The following is a 21,134-nucleotide window of genomic DNA, read 5'->3' as shown; positions in this document are numbered from 1 at the left end:
TGATCAATAAATCAATGTGCTCTAGTTGTGTCATTAAACAAAACAAACGTTAGACAGGAACTAAAGATAAATGGTACCTAACGGCCACTCCTGTAGTGTTCCATATCAATCCATTTTAATATAGATCAGTCACGCTACTTTTCGTACCATCGCACGTCATTCATCGTTATCACTTGACCAAGTGGACCGCTATTCCATTGGTTTTACAAAATATTAAAGGGACTATCCTGAGTTTTCTGCCATTCTAAAAATTGTCAGACTAAAGCTCTATCCTAACCGCACGCATGTGACATGTACGTCGCGCACATGCATTTAGGATGCGGCAATGAAAATCACTGATTTCTAAAATAATCGCTCGCCTCGCTCGCGTCACTCGCGGCCGGTTAGGATAGAGCTCAACAGCGCACTTTTAACAACTAAAACTACACATTAAATGCAGTTTGTCTTGTTTTGAATGCCAGTGTCTGTATATTCAGTATGTTCCTAGGCCCCGTTTTTCGAAGCGATCTCAGCGCTAAGATCACCTTAACCTTAGCGCTAAGATCGCTTCGAAAAACGGTACCCTGGTCATCCTAATGTTTATAATAGCTCAAAGTCTTACGTACTAAATTACTGGGAGGTATAATCTAGTCTCTGCTTCTTGAAACATTCAAGCAATGACAAACGCCTTGCAGATACCGACATTGATATTGTAAATAAGACAATGTATTTCATATGTACTAATGGTAATTATAAATAAGCTGGCTGTCAGAAACATATTAAAATGGTAGCAAACTGAAGATAGTGCCTTTAATAACATGACGATAGACTACTCAAGATAGTGCCTTTAATAACACGGCGATAGACTTGTACTTTGTGTGAAGGCAGTTGACGATAACAGTATTATACTGTTCATAATGACATCATAACACGAATTTATTAGTACTCTATGTATGTATGTATATTTGTATTTTGAATTAGGAAATGATGTCATGATAATTTTGATCCAAGTATCTTGGCGGCATACATTTGAAAATACATGGAACCGAATTTACAACAGCTGTTGTTTTCTTATTCGCGTGCAACTACATATTTGTGCAATGATAAACCTTCTGCGTTTTGAAATAAACCCTCCCTAAATACGGCCCCATGGTTTTATCAGGTGGTGTAGTTTGTGTTATTTTGTTTCCCAACAGGGGGCGTTCTGGGGAATCGTGGTGGGTCACGTTTGCGGTGTAATCCGGATGTCTCTGGACTTCGCGTACCCTGCACCTGCGTGTGGCGAGGAGGAGAGTCGACCCGCCGTCCTCTACCGCGTGCACTACACCTACTACGGCTGCCTCCTCCTCGTCGTCACGTCCATCGCCATCATCGTGTTCAGCCTCATCTCGGAAAAACAGCCGGAAAGCGAGGTAAGCCGGGGAGGAAAGGAATATGCATGTGTATTTTTGACAAGAGTGCAGGTACATTTGCAACTATTGGTATTTGGTGACTGCATAATGGCAATTTTAACAGAGAGAGAGAGAGAGAGAGAGAGAGAGAGAGAGAGAGAGAGAGAGAGAGAGAGAGAGAGAGAGAGAGAGAGAGAGAGAGAGAGAGAGAGAGAGAGAGGAGAGAGAGAGAGACATACACAGAGAGAGAGTGAACGAGACTCAGAGTCAAAGAGATAATGAGAGAGAGAGAGAGAGAGAGAGAGAGAGAGAGAGAGAGAGAGAGAGAGAGAGAGAGAGAGAGACAGACAGACAGACAGACAGACAGACAGACAGAGGAGTCAAAGAGATAATGAGAGAGAGAAAGAGCGCGCGAGAGAGAGAGAGAGAGAGAGCGGGGGGGGGGGGGGGGGGGAGCAGAGAGAGACAGAGACAGAGAGAGACAGACAAACAGACGGACAGGCAGAATCTACTCCCACCGTTAGAGCAGTGAGTGATCTTTTATATGCACCTTCCTACAACAGGACAGTACATACCACGCCTTTCATGTACTGGATGTTGTGCACTCTTCAGGACAGGGGAATAATTGAGCCCACAGAAGGTAATCGATCCCGTGACTCGTCGCACATCAGGCCTGCGATCTACCATTAAGATGCACACTACGCCAGAAGTGAATGAACGTCTCTTAAATTTCACAACGGCTATTGGGTAATTATGAAGCTAGTCTTTGATATTCATGTGCCAGTCTTGGGGTACTGCTTAGAGACAGGAACATCCCGAATCCATAGAGAACGACATATCCTGCGACCCTTAAAACCTCAGGCGAGCGCTCAAGCAGTAATAAGATGAGCCCATACCAACTGGCCTCAGATTACAGTTATCTCCCCATTTAAATGTCCGGAAATTTGTCCGCGCAAATAGTCTGCTCTTTGACTGTGATTATTTCATGGCAGACAGCTATGGAGTGGCAACTATTTGACTGAAGTTGACAGGGGAGAGCATGTAGTTTGTAAACGTGTGTAACTTGTTGACATTGAAGACTTGTTTGTGGTAATTCTGATCCATGCAAAAGTAGTGTTTTTGTGTAAAATGGGTGTACTCCGACCAGGTTTAGAGGGTGTGTTTCTTTAAACCAATATGCTGGGAGGAAGAGCTGGACAACAGGGGTTGTCCTTTTCAGGGTATGTGTCCCCCAGGCAGGCAAAGGTACGTACAAACATCCACGGGCCTGCTGATATTAATAAAAATGTTATAGCCACTATATAGAAACATATAGCGAAATTAATTGTGGTCTGTGGCCAACTCGTCTCCAGTTGACCGTTCGTCAAGAAGGATAACTCCAAAATGTACGTGTTACAGCTAGGTTGAGTTCAGTCAACAGGTATCGGTGGCATAGTGGTTAAGCCATCGCACTTAAGACTGGTAGGTACAGTGTTCGCAGCTCGGAACCGGCTCCCATCCTGAGTGAGGTTTAACGACTCAATGGGTAGGTGTAAGACCACTACACCCTCTTCTCTCTCACTAACCACTAACCACTAACAACTAACAATTAACCCACTATCATGGACAGACAACTCAGACAGCTGAAGATGTGTGCCCAGGACAGCGTGCTTGAATCTTAATTGGATATAATTGGACATAACGAAAACATGTTGAAATGAAAATGAAATGAATTTAGCCAGACCGAGCAGAATAACGTCCGCTAGACAGGTTTAGGCGCTTCACGGTAAACTAAGTGAGCACGTCGGGAACCAATCAAATAGTCCGCGAACGATAGAGAAACGTCAGGTCAGTTCAGAGAGTTTAACGCGCACATTCAGAGCAAGCTGTTGTAGCGCACGCCTGTCCTGGGCGCAGGTTTCGGCCTCAGCCGGTTCCTCCGTTCAGGACAGGAAAGGGGTGGGGAGGGTGAGGGGGGTGGGGAGGGTGAGGGGGGTGGGGCTGGGGCGCTGAACTGTCAGGTGCAAGGGAGCACCTGCAGTCCGACCGTGATCGGTAACAGGCGGAGGAGTGGTTTGATGCTATGGAATTTTTTTGTCCCGAAGGATGAGTCCAAAGAGAAATGGTGCGCATTTATGAGAAGGAAATTAGGCGCATTTTTTAATGGTCCGCTGAAATAGTAAAGAAGGGAGCTACGTACATAGTTTTGGAATTTAGTAAGCCGAGAGTAGCTCGTTAAGGGGACCTAGATGGCGTTGAAATGTCTCCCAAGGTCGCCCATAGGACCCTTAAAAGGGCCTGAACTGTTAGAAAAACATTAGCTGGCTAAACTTGGGGCTGCATTGCAATGTTTTCGCGGGCGATGTTTTAATTTGTCGAATTAAGGACTGAGTTAAAAACTGGCTTTGCTTAAATGTAATAATCAACAGAGGACGGTGATTTCAATCAGATTGCTCACTCCTCCCACTGTTTTCACAGGAAGACAGATCTAACTTAATGCTATGGGTTACCGGATGTTTTGATGTTACGGAGTTTCATGATAATTATTGTGTTGTCAATAAAACCTTTGCTCCGTGCGTGGTTAACAAAATAAAATTAGGGTGGTTAAAATTTTTTTTTTTTTTTTTTTTTTTTTTTTTTTTTTTTGGGGGGGGGGGGGTTCTTTCACGGTCATGTTCTTTATTTCGTTAAGTTTTACAACTTATCAGCGCAATACAATGTACAACAGAACAAACTATATACGGTGGTGTCGTGGTTACGCCATCGGACATAAGACTGGTAGGTACAGGGTTCGCAGGCCGGTACCAGCTCAAACCCAGAGCGAGCTTTTACAGCTCAATGGGTAGGTGTAAGACCACTACACCCTCTCCCCTCTCACTAACCAACTAAAAACTAACCCACTGTCCTGGACAGACAGCCCATATGGCTGAGGTGTGTGCCCAGGACAACGTGATTGAACCTTAATTGGATATAAGCATGAAAATAAGTTGAAATGAAATATAATGGATATATACAGGATTATGGTGGAGAGTGATTTTGAAACAAATAATAATAATAATAATAATAATAATAATATTAATAATAATAATAATAATTATAAATAATAATAATAATAAAACAGAAAAGTAATTGACTTATATTTTTTAATATATACAAGTCATTATTAAGTATATGTGTAATACAAGGATCTGAACGAAGACTGATTGAATAAATGAATGAACGAACAAATGAATGAATGAATGATTTAATTAATAAATGAATGTGTGAATGAATGAATAAATTAATGAATGAAGACTTAATGAGTGAACGAGTGAGTGAGTGAATAAGTGCGTGTGTACATGAGATAATGAGTTACACAATGTAGGTACTGAATGAAGGAAATAATGAATGAATGAATGAATTAATTAATTATCAATAGAACACAGAGTAAACAGCAGTGAAATAGATACATCTATGAAACACATTATGACGCGTATCAACGTAACATACCAAACATATATATATTTTCCTAAGATATTCCTAAACATGTTGCTCGCCATAGTCTAGATCCCCCCACCCCTACCCCGCAACTTTCCTGAACACGCGACTGACAAAAACAAACCTTCTACTCAAACCATGACATACTTTTAGAGATAGTTCATGGTCTTAATACGATTACTGAAGACGTGGGCACAAAATTGAAAGAAAAAAAACACGAACAAAAAATGCTATTTAAAATTTTTGAAACTAAATCACATATTATATATGATACTGGATAACAAAATCGTTTCATGAAATGTATTATTTTTTTGTTTCCATATCAAATTAGTAATATGTTTTGGATTTTTGTTATATAACTTCTAAAAAAACTAACACTTTACATTTAAATTCGCTTAAACAAAATTACGACTGTGTAGGCCCATTTTTGGAAGATTTCATTTAACAAGGTATTCTTTCTTTCTTATATAACCGGTCTCGATGGCGTCGTGGTCAGGCCATCGGTCTACAGGCTGGTAGGTACTGGGGTTCGGATCCCAGTCGAGGCATGGGATTTTTAATCCAGATACCGACTCAAAACCCTGACTGAGTGCTCCGCAAGGCTCTTGCACCGACCAGTGATCCATAACTGGTTCTACAAAGGTCATGGTTAGTGCTATCCTGCCTGTGGGAAGCGCAAATAAAAGATCCCTTGATGCTTGTCGTAAAAGAGTAGCCTATGTGGCGACAACGGGTTTTCTCTAAAAACAGTGTCAGAATGACCATGTTTGACGTTCAATAGCCGATGAGAAGATAAAAAGTCAGTATGCTCTAGTGGTGTTGTTAAATAAAACAAACTTTACTTTCCTTTTTCTTTCTTACAGTTATTGTCGTGATTATATTCATTTAAATATTCACTTAATATTCTGACCTGGGCATACACACCAGCTATCTGAGTTGTCTGCCCAGGACAGTGGGTTAGTGGTTAGTAAGAGTGAAGTCACCAAACCAATTGAGTTGTTAAAATCGCTCTGGTGGGAGCCGGTATCAGTACGAGAACCCAGTACCTACCAGCCTTATATCCGATGGTTCAACCACTACACCACCGATGCCGGGTCATGGTATGCAAAATATGCGTGACTGAAAAGTGTGACTAAATCACGTGCCATATTTTGTTCATATCAGTTACAGACTAACAGAGAAAAACAAATCTAATAATAATAAATCAAATTAAATATGATACGTGATTTCAAAAAGACAGTAATAATCATTCTGATGGAAGTAGGCGAATGACCTTGACATCCGATGCGACGTAATTAAGCCTACTTTTTTGCGTCTTGTGGATAAACTATCGTAAGATATCGTTTATTAATCTATCTCTCTACACGAACATTTTTCAAGCATGTGGGGATTTTTTTTTTTTTTTTTTTTTTTTTTTTTTTTTTTTTTTTTTAAATTTGACAATAGATTAAAAAAAGTAATTAAAAAATAGAAATAAACGAATGCAATGTCTTGACAACCATTGTTCAGAACGCTTTCACACACGCATTTACCTGGTTTAATTTGATCATAGGATCGAATCCACTCGGTGGACATATTGTTCTTTCCCCGTCCCAGCAAGTGCCGCATCACTGATATACGAAATGTCGTGGTTATGTACTGCGCTGCCTTTGGGGGAAATGCTGGTAATGAACTTATCAAATGTTCTATAGCCGACTATCCAATGCTTTACGTAGTGATCTGACTTGTGAGTTACAAAGAAGTGATCAATGATAGGCCCAAGCTTAGCTAAAGAATGGATCTGCAATGTTCAAAATGACCAAATACCTGCATCATTTGCATATTATTAGTCCCCTACCGGTCAAACCGGAGAGGACTATAGGTTTCATCTCCGTCCTTCTCTCTGTCTGTATGTCTGTCTGCCTGTATGTCTGTATGTATGTCCGTATGTCCATCTGTCTATCTGTATGTTTGTGTGTAGATTTATCATGTACTTTTACAGGCCAAGTCTGACTTTCATGGCCCTTTAACTTCCGGACTTCTTTTTTAGATGGTCTTCAGATATTGAACTGAAATTGTATATATATATATATATATCTTTATAGTATACTGTTACAGATGAAGTTTAACTTTCATGGCAATTTACCCATTTTTGACAGAGTTAAGGCCCTTGAACTTAGAAGATATGAAGAAAAAAAAAATCCGGAATTTTGTTTTGCAATACCTGAAAATATTGAGGTGAAATTTTGTATATAGCTTTACCATGTACTGTTACTGATCAAATCTAACTTTCATAATGATTTACCCTCTTTTCACAGATGTTTGACCCTTGAATTTAGGAGATTTGAAATATTGTTGGGTCAGGTAGGACTCATTAAAAGACAAACAATGTACTGGTATTAAATTAGAGTACAAAAAAGACAACATTGATTTATTTATAGTAATTACTTTATTACTATACGCTGATGACACTGTTATTGTAGCAGAATCCCCTGAGGACCTGCAAAAATCATTAAATATTTTGTTCAGAATATTGTGAAAAATGGAGATTAAAACTAAATATTAAGAAATGTAAAATACTTATATTTGGTTCAAATTCACCAAGAAAGAAAGAAAGAAGTGTTTTATTTAACGACGCACTCAACACATTTTATTTACGGTTATATGGCGTCAGACATATGGTTAAGGACCACACCGATTTTTTTAGAGGAAACCCGCTGTCGCCACATAGGCTACTCTTTTTACGACAGGCAGCAAGGGATCTTTTATTTGCGCTTCCCACAGGCAGGATAACACAAACCATGGCCTTTGTTGAACCAGTTATGGATCACTGGTCGGTTTACACCTACCCATTGAGCCTTGCGGAGCACTCACTCAGGGTTTGGAGTCGGTATCTGGATTAAAAATTCCATGCCTCGACTGGGATCCGAACCCAGTACCTACCAGCCTGTAGACCGATGGCCTGCCACGACGCCACCGAGGCCGGTAAATTCACCAAGAAATAAATCATTTCATATTACAGACATCAAATTTAACATTGTTGATACATACAAATATTTAGGCATTATATTTTCTAGAACTGGACCATTTGTTGAAGCCCAAAACAATTCTTATAGCGCAGGCTAAAAAAGCAATGACGTTACTAAACATTAGAATTAGAAATTTTTAATCTATAGATTGCCAGCTGCGCATTTTTGATAGTACTATTATCCCAATTCTCCTGTATTCTTCAGAAATCTGGGGATCTGGTAATAGCCAAAATATCGAACAAATTCAATTAAATTAAATTTCTTAAGAGACATACTGAGACTTAGAAAGAGTACCCCACTCCCTAGGATTTATGGTGAATTGGGAGTTTTCCCCCTAGATATTAAGCAAGATGCCTCGCTCGTAACTGGAAAGGCCTCCAAAATATCAGCAATATTATACAGAATCATGATATGTGAAACTTTTAATCATGGATATAGATTTAAATGGTTAATTAATACAAAGGATACCCCAAACATGTTAGGCTTGGGGAATTATTGGTTAAATCAAAATATTACAAGTAAGAAAGCATTCACTCATACTGTAAGTCAAAGCTTGGAATGATAATTAAAATTCATATTCGAAATGTTCCACATACAGAATTTTCAAATCGACTCTTTCATACGAACATTATCTTCTATATTTACCTGGAAAACTGCGAACAATATATTGCCGATTCAGGACTTGTAATCACTATCTACCAACTGAAACTGGCCGATGGCAAAACATCGATAGACAAGAACGAAAATGTCCTCTCTGTAACACCACTTTAGGTGATGAATATCATTATTTATTTCAATGTACATATTTCTCAAATGAAAGATTCATATATCTAAAAAATATTATTATGACAGACCCAATGCTTATAAATTCTTTCAATTTTTTAATTCGAAAAAGCTATCAACGACAAAGAAATTATGTATGTTCCTAAATGTGATTAACTCTGTTCTCAAAAATATTTATACAGCATAATTATAGACATTACGTAAAAGTATACTACTGCTTATAACACTGTTAGATTATTAAACCTATTGTGTATTATGTGCATATTATATGTGTGTATATATACATATATATATATATATATATATATATATATATATATATATATATATATATAATATATGTGTATTTATATTTTTTGTCAAGCGATTACTGTAGCCGTCTGTATTATATGCTCAATGCATCACCGTTTGGTAATCTGAGATGAATAAAGTTCTGTTCTGTTCTGGTAGGGGACGTGTATTGCTTTAGCAGTACTCTCAAATTGTTTGTTTCATTTCTAGCTGAAAGGTGTTACGTGGTGGACCACAGTGGATACATTAGATCCTGACCCAAAAGAAGAATACGAAGAACAGAATGGACCAGAAAGTGAGTACCCCACCACCCCCAACCCACCCCACCCCCACCCCACCCCACCTCCACCCCCAGGTCAGGGCAGGTCATAGGGCTTAAAGTTTGGTTTATTTAACGACACCACTAGAGCACATTGATTTATTAATCATCGGCTATTTAATGTCAAACATTTGGTAATTTGACATATAGTCTCAGAGAGGAAACCCGCTAGCGATCTTTTTTATATGCTAGATCATAGACTGACCGTGCATCAAGCGAGCGCTTTATCACTGGGCTAAGTCCCGACCCGCCATAGGGCTTAACGTGCACATTCAGAGCAAGATGTAGTTGCGCACGCCTGTCATGGGCGCAGGTATTGACTTACGCCGGCTCCTTCGTCCAAGACAGGAAAGAGTTTGGGGTGGGTGAGAGAAGGGACCTGCCCCCACTAGTCCAGTGCAAGAGAGAGAGAGAGAGAGAGCACTGACAGCCCGCCCAGGGTCGGTAGCGGGCGGGGGACACACCCACCTCCTGAGGTTTACACATCTATAGCACTATCAGATACCCACGTGTGATGTGTGTATTGTGTGCATAGTTCCATTGCGTGAGGCTGGGTCATTATCGTCCATCACTCCAGTAAAAAACACCCGTCACATTAACTGTGTATAAACCATATTAACTGAAACACGCATCCATTCGCACAGGTGTTAATAGAAAAAGACAAACTTTAACAATGCATTGTCTGGATACGAGTCTTTCCAAGTGTTCTTTGCTTTCACATTGTACGGTTTACATGATTTTCCCCAAGTCCCCAGACACCCAATAAAACTCTCATTGCACGATGGCCATTGAACGAGTAGCTAGTTCAGCGCCAGTATTTCTCACTTAACTGTGCGAAGAGAACACAGTCTTTAAGTGTTACTGATGCTGTGTCCCTCTTGTTTGATTCATTAACTGAAGACAGACGATCAATCAATCAATTGTGCGCCATATGCTAAATGTTCAAGTACGCCTGTTGTGAGCACATGCTCCAGTTTCTCGGAAATCTGTTCAAGAAAGAGTGTCGACCGACAGACATACCCTCCCCCCCCCCGTTTCTTGTCTTGGACACATCCACCGTGGAATCTCGGAGAATGTGCCCAAGACAGTTGTGCTTTAACCTTCAGTGGATGTAAGCACGAGTCAACTGAATAATTGATTGATTGATCGATCGCTTGATTGCTTGCTTGCTTGCTTGCTTGCTTGCTTGCTTGATTGATTGTCGACAGAAACAATTTTTTTGATAGAACATTGTTATATAAAAATATTTAATGAAAATTCAGAATTTTGTTATTTCGTTTCATTTTACCCTGTTGCCGTCCCGGGCGCAAGTGTTTTGACATCGCCAATGGCTGTGTCCAGGATGGACGAGAATTGTGTCAGTTATACAAACCATGTTCATCCCCATGAACGATTAGTTCAGACGAAATGAACAGAAAGAATAATTCATTGTATTGTATAGGTAGTACTAAACCAAATAACTTCCGGCTGGGTCAAAGTTCGAGGTGCACCGAACTTATGATAGAAAAGTCAACACCACACGTCCTGTGATTGGTGATAAATGTGAGTGTGTTGGTTATAAAAAAAATAGCTTAATCTGCGCAAAACATGTATGCAATTTTATTTCATCAAGTATCACTGTGTCAAATAGCCTTGTGCTTGAAACATGTATGGGATACCTATTAAAAAAAGAACTCGAATTTTGTGCGGAACTAGGGTAGTCATAGACGCTACCCGTTATCTCTGAAATGAACAGCTTGACCCCCATTGTTTTCTGATTCACTTTAAGGCTGAGGGGTCGTAGTAATTTTATCTGTGGTGTTTATGTCGATTGATACGCTGCAGGTAAGGAGTTTTAGCCACATATATTACTATTGTCGTCTATGGTATTTGATTTGGTGGTATACACCCTAAAGGCCTAGGCATTAAAAGGGTCAAATTCAAGAATCGATATTGGCAGGGAGCAGTAAGTAGACACATGTCGTTCAAACTGCATAATGTGTTTCCTAATAATCAACTTTTGCTTTCCATTTTATTTTTGACACTATTCCAGAAACATGTATATTTTTAAGAGCGATAATATAAATAATTAAATATATCCACTTTTGTCTCGTTGTCTGCATTGCTGTTAAAAAAAGGGGCTAGGCGTAGCCCAGTGGTAAAGCGCTGACTTGATGCCCGGTCGGTCTGAGATCGATCCCCGTTGATGGGCCCATTGGGTTATTTCTCGTTCCAACCAGAGCACCACGAATGGTATATTAAAGGCCGGGGTGTGTGTTATCCTGTATATGGGATGGTGCAGATAAAATACATCTTGCTACTAATAGAACAATGTAGCGGGTTTCTACTCTATAATTATATGTCAGAATTACCTATTGTTTTTATAATAATATATTGTTTTGTTAATAAATCAATGTGTTCTAGTGGTGTTGTTAAAGGGACATTCCTGAGTTTGCTGCAATTTTTAAGATGTTATCGACTAACATAGACTTTTTTTTACGAGTGTAATTACATATCAAATATATTGGCCTGCATAGAATATTAGTGGCTGTATATTAAATGTGTTTCTGATCGTTCTAATATTTGTACTCGGTTAAATTTCATTTTATTTCCTAAACTATGTTTTTTTCGTACGTACGAAATTATTTGAAGACAAAATCCAGTTTGGGCTTCTTACAAATATTAAGACGACCAGAAATACATTGAATATACAGACACTGATATTCTAAACAAGAAAATATATTTATTATATAAGTTCAATCGTAGAAATATTTTATTAGTTGGAAACTTCTTACAATGCAGTAAAGTCAGGAATGTCCCTTTAAGACGACCAGAAGTACATTGAATATACAGACACAGTTATTCTGAACAAGAAAATATATTTAATACGTAAGTTTAATCGTAGAAATATTTATTAGTCGGAAACATCTTACAATGCAGTAATCTCAGGAATGTCCCTTTAAACGTTTTTTTGCTGTTAAAACCTTGCATTACAAGTGTAATTAAGGGTCTAATTCTGAGGTAAATTTCTAGAACTGTTTTTCACTTTACGTTTCTAGCATTTGCTTCTAACTTAAAATCTGAAAAAGTAAAACATTGCTCCCCACTCCACAAAATTAAATTTCAAGCCATGGATAAATTAAATATCTGAAGTATTTCAAGCCTTGGATAAACTAAGTGTCAGAAGTATGATTTATTTATTTCTGTTGTGAATTAATGAAACAATTTAGATGCAATTTAGACAAATAAAATGGGAATTTTACCAATATAGATGCATTAATGATTTTGAGTGAAACAAGTATTTACAGGAATAGAATCTAAGACTCGCCACTTCCCTATTTTTCCAGAAGAGTAGACATTGTACTGGGACACAACATCAATTATTCATCTTCATCTGGATACAATTCTTTATTTTTAATTAGATTAACGTTTTGTATATCCCCGAAGCTTCAAATTTCTCGACTTGCTCTCGTGTCAAAGCCATTTGTTTTCCTACTCTTATAATGCACGAGGTGACGGATGTGACGTCACACATGCATATTTATAACCAACCAAAGAAGCTACTAAACTACGTCTCCAACCACAACAGACATCGATAGTCCCACGGGCAGTTAAATGTGTTAGCGACATTGCGATTCTTATAGTCAAATTAAGGTATGTTTTTTTTAAAAGGGACTATCCTGAGTTTGCGATGAGTTAAGATGTTGCCGACTAAAAGAGACTTTTCAACGACTGTAATTACATATTAAATATATTGTTCTGCATAAAATATTAGTGGATCTATATCAAATACATTTCCGATCGTACTAGTCTTTGTACTCGGTCATATATATATATATATATATATATATATATATATATATATATATATATATATATATATATATATATATATATTATTTTTTATTATTATTATTTTTATTTTCGTACGAACATTATTTGGAGACCAAATCCTATTTGGTCTACTAACAAATATCAACACTATCAGAAACATATTGAAAAGTTAAAGTTTATTTTGTTTAAAGACACCACTAGAACACATTATTTATTTAACATCGGCTATTGGATGTCAAACTTTGGTAATTCGAATTCAAGTTCAAGTTCGTTTATTGGGTTAGGCTTTTACAACATATCAGCATTATAACAACGTAAAACATCAATACTAGTATATACAATAGTGTGGAACAATGGTGGAGAGTCGGACAAATACATACAAACAACTAATATAAGAAGCATTATATATGTACATATAATTAATTTGCTGGTACAAGTAATTGTTCTCTAAATCGGTTCGCCTGTCGTAAGAATTTGCCAAGATTATTTATCTTCTTATTGTTTTCATTTGTCAAGTGTTGTATTAGTTTAAAGACACTGGGGAGGTTAAAATAGTATTTTTAAAAATAAATTTCTTTCTTAATATTTCATATCGTGGACACGAAAGGATACACACATTTATTACCTTTTAGATAAATTTCATGCGTTTTGATTGGTCAATAGCTAATGCATACCACAAGTACACAGTTCCATTTGCGGGAAAATACAGAATTTGCCGGGGTGTACGAAATGTCACGTGACTTGCTCGACTGTTTGTACGAAAATTCAAACTGCGGATGAGACCGACGACATTTTCTCCAACATGCCTCACTGATTAACATTCCCAGTCTGGAGCTCCACGCGGTAAGACGTGTTTGTTTCGCTTGTGCACACTGCACGTGCTTTCGTGTGCTCGACTTGGGGGTCCTTCATTTCGTTGTTTTTGTCAGCGAAATGAAGTTTTCTACTGGGATGTATGCGGCCATTGGAACTGATTGAACGCTGGAACGCTTCTCGTTTCGACAGTCTGCACCACCAGGTTGGATTCTTTTTCAGCGAGATTCCTCGCCTCCACGTTTTTCTCCGTCTGACTATGTTGACTTGTTTTTTCGTGACTCGTATGACGGCCATTCTGCAGAACGCCACGGTTGTTCGCGTTTAGTCTCTACATGTCCGAGCCTGTCCTAGCAGCACTGGAAGACTGACCGCCCCACTCTAAGAAGAAATAGGAAGCGGGGTCGGCCCCTACGACTCTTTTTCTAGACTTTACATTGTTTTATAGTGATACCATCTCGTATCCTCCGGAGTCGGGCCCGTCCGCACCACTATACCAACCCATGACGACTGGACTATACCCTAGTCTGATACTCTACTCGTTCAGACGGATCCGGCTTCTCAAGATCTGTATTTCAGCACAGCACTACACCTTCAACGTCTATCGACTGTCAATCTAGGGGTTTTCTTGACGGGATGCAACCCATCTCGTCCCTTTAAGCTGTGCACCCAAACGGCCTTAACGAGGCCACTCGCGTGGACATATCGATCGGACTTTAAACGTTTAGATCTGCGTTCAAAATTTTATGTCGAAATTACTTCTTTTTTGTAATATTATTAAATAGTCCGATCCTCTCTTCTTTCTCTTATTTAATTTTGGACTGTCCTTCTAAAATGCACCAAATTATATAAATATTCGGCCGAGCAGTCAATTCTTTTTTATTTTTGGCTTGTAACCTTTTTCTTTTTTTTCTTTAATTTATTTACTTTTTTACTAATTGCTATTTTCAAAATTCTGCCCATTTTCACCCCCCCCCCCCCCCCCTCTCCATCCCGAGTCACGCCACCGATCTTATCGGAGGTCGGACTCGGGATGGGCGTGTTCGAAACCCTAGTGGTATATGGGCACGTTAAACTAGTTATCATCATCATCATCATCACTGATTAAATTTTTTAAAAGTCTTGAATTCATTATGAATGGGAATACCACAATCTAATTAAAATTAGCTCCACTATTACATGTGGATCTAACAGCAGCCAGTTGGACTCATGTCCACCAATCAAAACCTTACTTGCAGAATCATGCCAGTGATTTAAAAATAATTTGAAAACATTCCGAATTATCCTGAGGGTATACGATATGGTTCATGTGAATCCAAAATCTGTATTCCCTACGGCTGCGCTTCAGGAAATAGAGATTTCGAAGGGGCGTACAATCCCGTACTCCTGTCAACCCCCCCCCCCTCCCCCCAAGAAACACACAAAAAAACCCGCGTAACTAATAGTTTAGTCTTAGAGAGAAATTGCCCAATGGGTTACCGAAGGGGATTGATTCTAGACCGACCGCGCATCAGACCTTTACCATTGGGCTACGCCCCGCCCCAAGAAACACATTGAATATACTGACATAGATATTCTAAACAAGAAAATATATTTGCTATGTAATTTTAGTCGCTAAATATTTCATAAATCGGAAACATCTAACAATGCATCAAACTCGGAATAGTCCCTTTAATATATATTTTTTTCTTTCTTCAATATTGGCCACAGATGCTACACATCTGCCACCCGCATTCTTCGAACCAATAATGAAGGACTGGAGTTTTCTCATGGCGACTATTAATTTCTTTTTGTCTACATACTTTATATTTACAGCCATTGACACGCCTTCAGGAAATGATGACAGTGGGGAAGGAAAATGCCACAGGTGGTTTGACTTTATTTGTGGCATTCCAAAATCTCACGGGAGGTCACGTGACTCTCCCGAGATTACAGTTCCGCAGAGACGAGAGTTCTTAAAACAGAATCCAAGATGGCAGACGATTTTGAATGTGAACGCAGCGATTGCACTTAGTGTAATGGCATTTTTACTGGGGTTTTTCAAATAAATTTCGTTCATAAATATTTTGTAAAGTATATATTCAATGTATTCATTTCAATCAGTATATTATGATATATGACAATAGGAAATGATTTTGTACCCCCCCCCCCCCCCCCCCCCCCCCCCCAACAAAAAAATAACAACAACAACAAACAACAACAACAACAAAAAAACCAAAAAAAAAACCCAACAAAACAACACATGCTTAGGAACGAAACAGTAGTAAAGATAGTTTTACAAAAGACGTTTTGTTTTTATCTGTCCTGTTGGTGTTATGTTATGTTATTGTGTTGTAGTTGTTATTTTTCTTCTTTTTATTTTCGTTAGTGGTGGTCATATTTTTAGTTGATGTATTAGATGTATGATGTATATTGTTAGATCACCAAAATGAACACTTTCCAACACTGTCAAAATGTGCTTCTAGGTTAAAAAAACAAAAAAAAAAAAAAAAAAAAAACCTTATTCCAAAAACAGAAATGCGCCTATCAGTACTGGGGCAGAAAGTAGCCCAGTGGTAAAGCGTTTGCTTGATGCCTGGTCGGTCTAGGATCGATCCCAGTCGGTGGACCCATTCGGCTATTTCTCGTTCCTGCCAGTGCTCCACAACTGGTGTAACAAATGCCGTGGTTTGTACTACCCTGTATGTGAGATGGTGCATATAAAAAGATCCCTTTCTGCTAATCGAAAATAGTAGCCCATGAAGTGGCGGACAGCGGGTTTCCTCCCTCAATATCTATGTGGTTCTTAACCATATGTCCGACGCCATATAACCGTAAATAAAATGTGCTGAGTGCGGTGTTAAATAAAACATTTACTTCCTTCGATCAGTACTATTTTTTTAAATAAATTAATTTCAACTTTAGACAAATTTTATCCAGAACATGGATTTGCTCATTTCCGAGACGGGCATTGCTGACCCAGAATCAGGTGATGCCGTGGTGTCACCTCTGATCCCAATATGCGTAAAACTGCACAATGGACTATTTCTTCCTCTTTTGTAATTCCATTTTGAACTGAAGCCAAAATGTAGACTTTAATTAACTTGACAGCTAACCAAGATCGCGTCGGCTTAATGTATAATGCATAAAGTATTGTCCAAAATTTCTTGCTAAATTTGATTTTTATGGAAAATCTATGGTATGTAAGGAAGTAGGGAGAGTTTAATCAGCGTTGCTAATAAAGAGTTCTATGAGGTACCCATCATCAATGGATCAATCTTAAAATTCACTATATGCACTTACTTACAGCTCCATTACAATCTTATAAAAGTCAGTGGGAGGTCATGTCTTGAGGCGCGTGAGCATGGATTTATATAGGGGAGGGGTGGGGTGGGGTGGGTCTAGACTGGAGAGCGAACTCCCCAGGGGGGTCGAGTCGTGATCCGGCGGAAAATATATAGAAAAAGTAAGAAACTTCGGTTTAACGGTGTGTGTGTGTGTGTGAGTATGTGTGTGTTTGTGTGTGTGTGTGTGTGTGCGTGCGTGTGTCTCTGTGTGTGTGTGTGTGTATGTGCGTGCGTGTGTATATGTGTGTCTCTGTGTGCGTGCGTGTGTGTGTGTGGTTGTGTTTCTCTGTGTGTATGTGTCTGTGTGTGTGTGTGTGTGTGTGTGTGTGTGTGTGTATGTGAGAGAGAGAGTGTGTGTGTGTATGTTCTATAATTAAAACTGGCTTCCATATTCGTTTTGTCACCATCCTGCATACGTCTGTGAGACCAATCAAAAGCCGTCGTTAATACAATATTTTAATTTTATGCAATGGAAGTTATCTACCTGTTTGTGTACGATTCTCTTACTTTTCTCTAGATTCAGTTTACTCATTTCTGTTTTAATTGAGTTTCTTGCATGCGAAGTAGAATTCATATCTAACCCATTGTCTTTTGTTGGCAGACCATTGTCTGTTTGTTTCGGCGGGTTTTGTTAAAGTTTGTTTTGTTTAATGACACCACTACAGCACATTGATATATATAGTTTATTATCGGCTATTGGATGTCAAACATTTGGCAATTTTGAAATATAGTCTTAAAAAAGAAACCCGCTACATTGTTCCATTAGTAGCAAGGGCTCTTTTATATTCACCATCCTACAGACAGGATAGCACATACCACATCCTTTGATATACCAGTCGAGAAATTGTCCAAATGGGCCCACCGACGGGGATCGACCCACTGGTCCCTTGGGTTTTGTTCGGCCTAATCAGTGCTTCTCGACTGATATATCATAGGCATTGCATGTGATCAGATCAATAATAATAATAATAATAAAATTAAATATAACTTTTTAAAAAACCACCCTGATCTGTAGCTAAAATTGTGAATCAGGTCGATTTTGATATCTGTTTTTAATCATCTATGGACATTTCCCCAACGAACTGTAAAGTAATTTAAATATTTTTTAATCATCTATGGACATTTCCCCGACGAACTGCAAAGCAAACACCACATGACATTCTTTGATGAACCTGTCATAAAAGTTAAATTAAGTTATTAAGTAATATGTAAAAATAAAATGGCAAAATTTGGACGCCTTTCTGCATTACTGAATACATTCAAGATAGCCATTAACGGTGATAATAATCGCTAACGTCATCGACAACATCATTACAATTAACATAACTCTATCGTATCTGATTTCTATAATTAAAACTGGATTCCATATTCGCTTTGTCACCGTCCTGCATACGTCCGTGAGAAACCCAACACCTGAGACAATAATCCTAACACTAGACTGGCGGTTTTTAGATCCCGAGTTTATTTTAACTGCTCTATGGATTTGATGGACTTCGTGTCCCACGATGGTTCACGCCTTGCAATGTACTTGCGCGCGAGCAATCTGGTTATTGCCACAAAGTGCCTCAACTGTTTGCTCTGTGAATGCGGAAATGAGAAAAAATAAGAGAAGAATCCGGAAATAGGGGAAAATCGGATACGCTAAATTGTTGGTGTTTCGGCGAGTGTCTGACATCACGGTGCGGTATTGCCGTGAACAATTATATAGTATTGATCTCCAGCCACGCCGAGAGTCTCAGTGACCTCACGCTGTAGGACCGGTCATCGAGTGCGCTGGAGAAACGGGGTGCGGCGGGGTGGGCGGGGAAGTGAGTGCGTCACTGTGTGATCTCATCAACCTTCGGCACTGATATACCAAAAGCCGTGGTATGTGCTGTCTATATGTATATAAAAAAGTGAATATAAAACATCATCGCCGAAACTCTTAATAACCTCAGACTATAGGACCGGCCATCAAGTACGCTGGAGAAACGAGGTGCGGCGAGGTGGGCGGGGGAGTGAGTGCGTCACTGTGTGATCTCATAGCAACATTCGGCACTGATATACCAAAAGCCGTGAGTGTGCTGTCTATATATATATATATATATATATATATATATATATATATATATATATATATATATATATATATATATGTAAAATAAGCCAATAAACAACTCCGAGAATCGTATTAACCTCAAACGACCGAACCGGTCATCGAGCATACAGGTGCGGCGGGATGTATTGGGGGTGCGGGTAGAGTGGGGGTGAATTTGTCACTGTGTAATCGCATTACCTAGCGGCAATGATACAGCAAACTTGAAAGATCGTGGTATGTGCTGCCTGTCTGTATATAAAAGCGAATGTAAAAGATTCACGACGAGACTCTTATTGACGTCAGACGACTGAACCAGTCATCGAGTGAGTACACTTGTGAGACTGGGTGCGGTGGGATGGGGGAGTGAGTGCGTCACATTGTGATCTCATCACCCTACGACACGGATATACCAAAGGCCGTGGTATGTGTTGCCTGCCTGTGGGAAAGCGATTCCATAAACTAACGGGCACGAGCTGAAAACAATCAAGTTAATCTCATTAATGTTTGGTATATTTTTTTTCAAGCAGAAACCCTTTAATAAAAGAACAATTAAATATAGATACATATTCATCTTGTTGTAAAATACGTATAAGTAAACTTGTTCAAATACACGTAAATCCCAGACGTCTTGTTGTTTCTAACTGTCAGAATGCATTTCTTAGTCAGTCAGCAATCACTCCATTGAACCACTCACATTTGTAAAATACTTCAGGTTCGCTAATTGTAGATATAACGATATCCAAACCCTGAGTGAGTGCTCCGCAAGGCTCAATGGGTAGGTGTAAACCACTTGCACCGACCAGTGATCCATAACTGGTTCAACAAAGGCCATGGTTTGTGCTATCCTGCCTGTGGGAAGCTCAAATAAAAGATCCCTTGCTGCTAATCGGAAAGAGTAGCCCGTGAAGTGGCAACAGCGGGTTTCCTCTCAAAATCTGTGTGGTCCTTAACCATATGTCTGACACCATATAACCGTAAATAAAATGTGTTGAGTGCGTTGTTAAATAAAGCATTTCTTTCTTTCTTTATATAACGATATGGCAAAATGGTTCTGATTCATATTAAATCTGCTTTCTAACGTAATATAATAAAACAGACGTTGACGTTTTCGAAATACATGTACTTTCAATAGTGTCACTTGCTTTATGCAGACATTCAGTATAGTATTCCAAGTTAAAGGCACTTCGCAATCTAAGTAATCTGAGCAATATTTCTGTAAACTATTTACTTGCTTCGTGTGTGTGCCTTCAGATGTTCCTCTGTTTACGGACGCCATTGAAAAGTGTTTATCGCTTGTACTAATGGACGTTATAAAAGTGGCAGTCCTCCTATAAACAGCAGAGACTAGCTCCGTCCACTCCAAACCATATCAAAGGCCGTGGTATGTGCTATCCTGTCTGTGGATGGTGCATATAAAAAGATCCCTTGTTACTAATGAAAACATGTAGCGGGTTTCCTCTATGTGACTGCGTCAAAAATGTCCATATGTTTGACACCCAATAGCCGACGATTAATAAATCAATGTGCTCTAGTGGTGTCGTTAAACAGAAAAAACAAACAAAAAAACATAACCCCTGATGGAACAACTTCTGTACCAGAATTATATACGGCGGTGTTTGGAATCTGAATGCAATGAGCATACTCTAAGATATCTTAGAAGTTGTGATACGTAGACATCAAAAGCTGGAGCAGAAGGTATATTGTTCTACAAAAAGTTGAAGGAAGGAAATGTTTTATCTTAACGACGCACTCAGCATGTTTTATTTACGGTTATATGGTGTCAGACATATGGTTAAGGACTACACATATATTGAGAGAGGAAAACCGCTGTGGCCACTTCATGGACTACTCTTTTCGATTAGCAGCAAGGGATCTTTT

At 38.9% G+C, this 21,134-nt stretch overlaps 1 protein-coding gene across 3 annotated transcripts in view; it reads left to right on the top strand.

Moving 5' to 3' along the window:
- LOC121389052 (sodium/glucose cotransporter 4-like) overlaps positions 1-16,007 on the top strand; it is a 40,443-nt gene extending 24,436 nt beyond the window's left edge. Inside the window, exons 13-15 of one of the 3 annotated variants that reach the window (XM_041520666.1) lie at positions 1,176-1,391; positions 9,119-9,203; positions 15,669-16,007. In XM_041520666.1, the coding sequence (XP_041376600.1) occupies positions 1,176-1,391; positions 9,119-9,203; positions 15,669-15,901 (534 nt within the window). In that variant the 3' untranslated portion in view covers positions 15,902-16,007. Of the gene's footprint in view, positions 1-1,175; positions 1,392-6,910; positions 6,996-9,118; positions 9,204-15,668 lie in introns of those variants that run through there. The other 2 variants (XM_041520669.1, XM_041520667.1) reach the window with 2 other exon arrangements.
- Positions 16,008-21,134: the final 5,127 nt, after the last annotated feature.

This window comes from Gigantopelta aegis, chromosome 14 (genome assembly GCF_016097555.1).
Source record: "Gigantopelta aegis isolate Gae_Host chromosome 14, Gae_host_genome, whole genome shotgun sequence".
NCBI lineage: Eukaryota > Metazoa > Mollusca > Gastropoda > Neomphalida > Peltospiridae > Gigantopelta > Gigantopelta aegis.
This window is presented reverse-complemented; position numbering and strand designations above follow the sequence as displayed.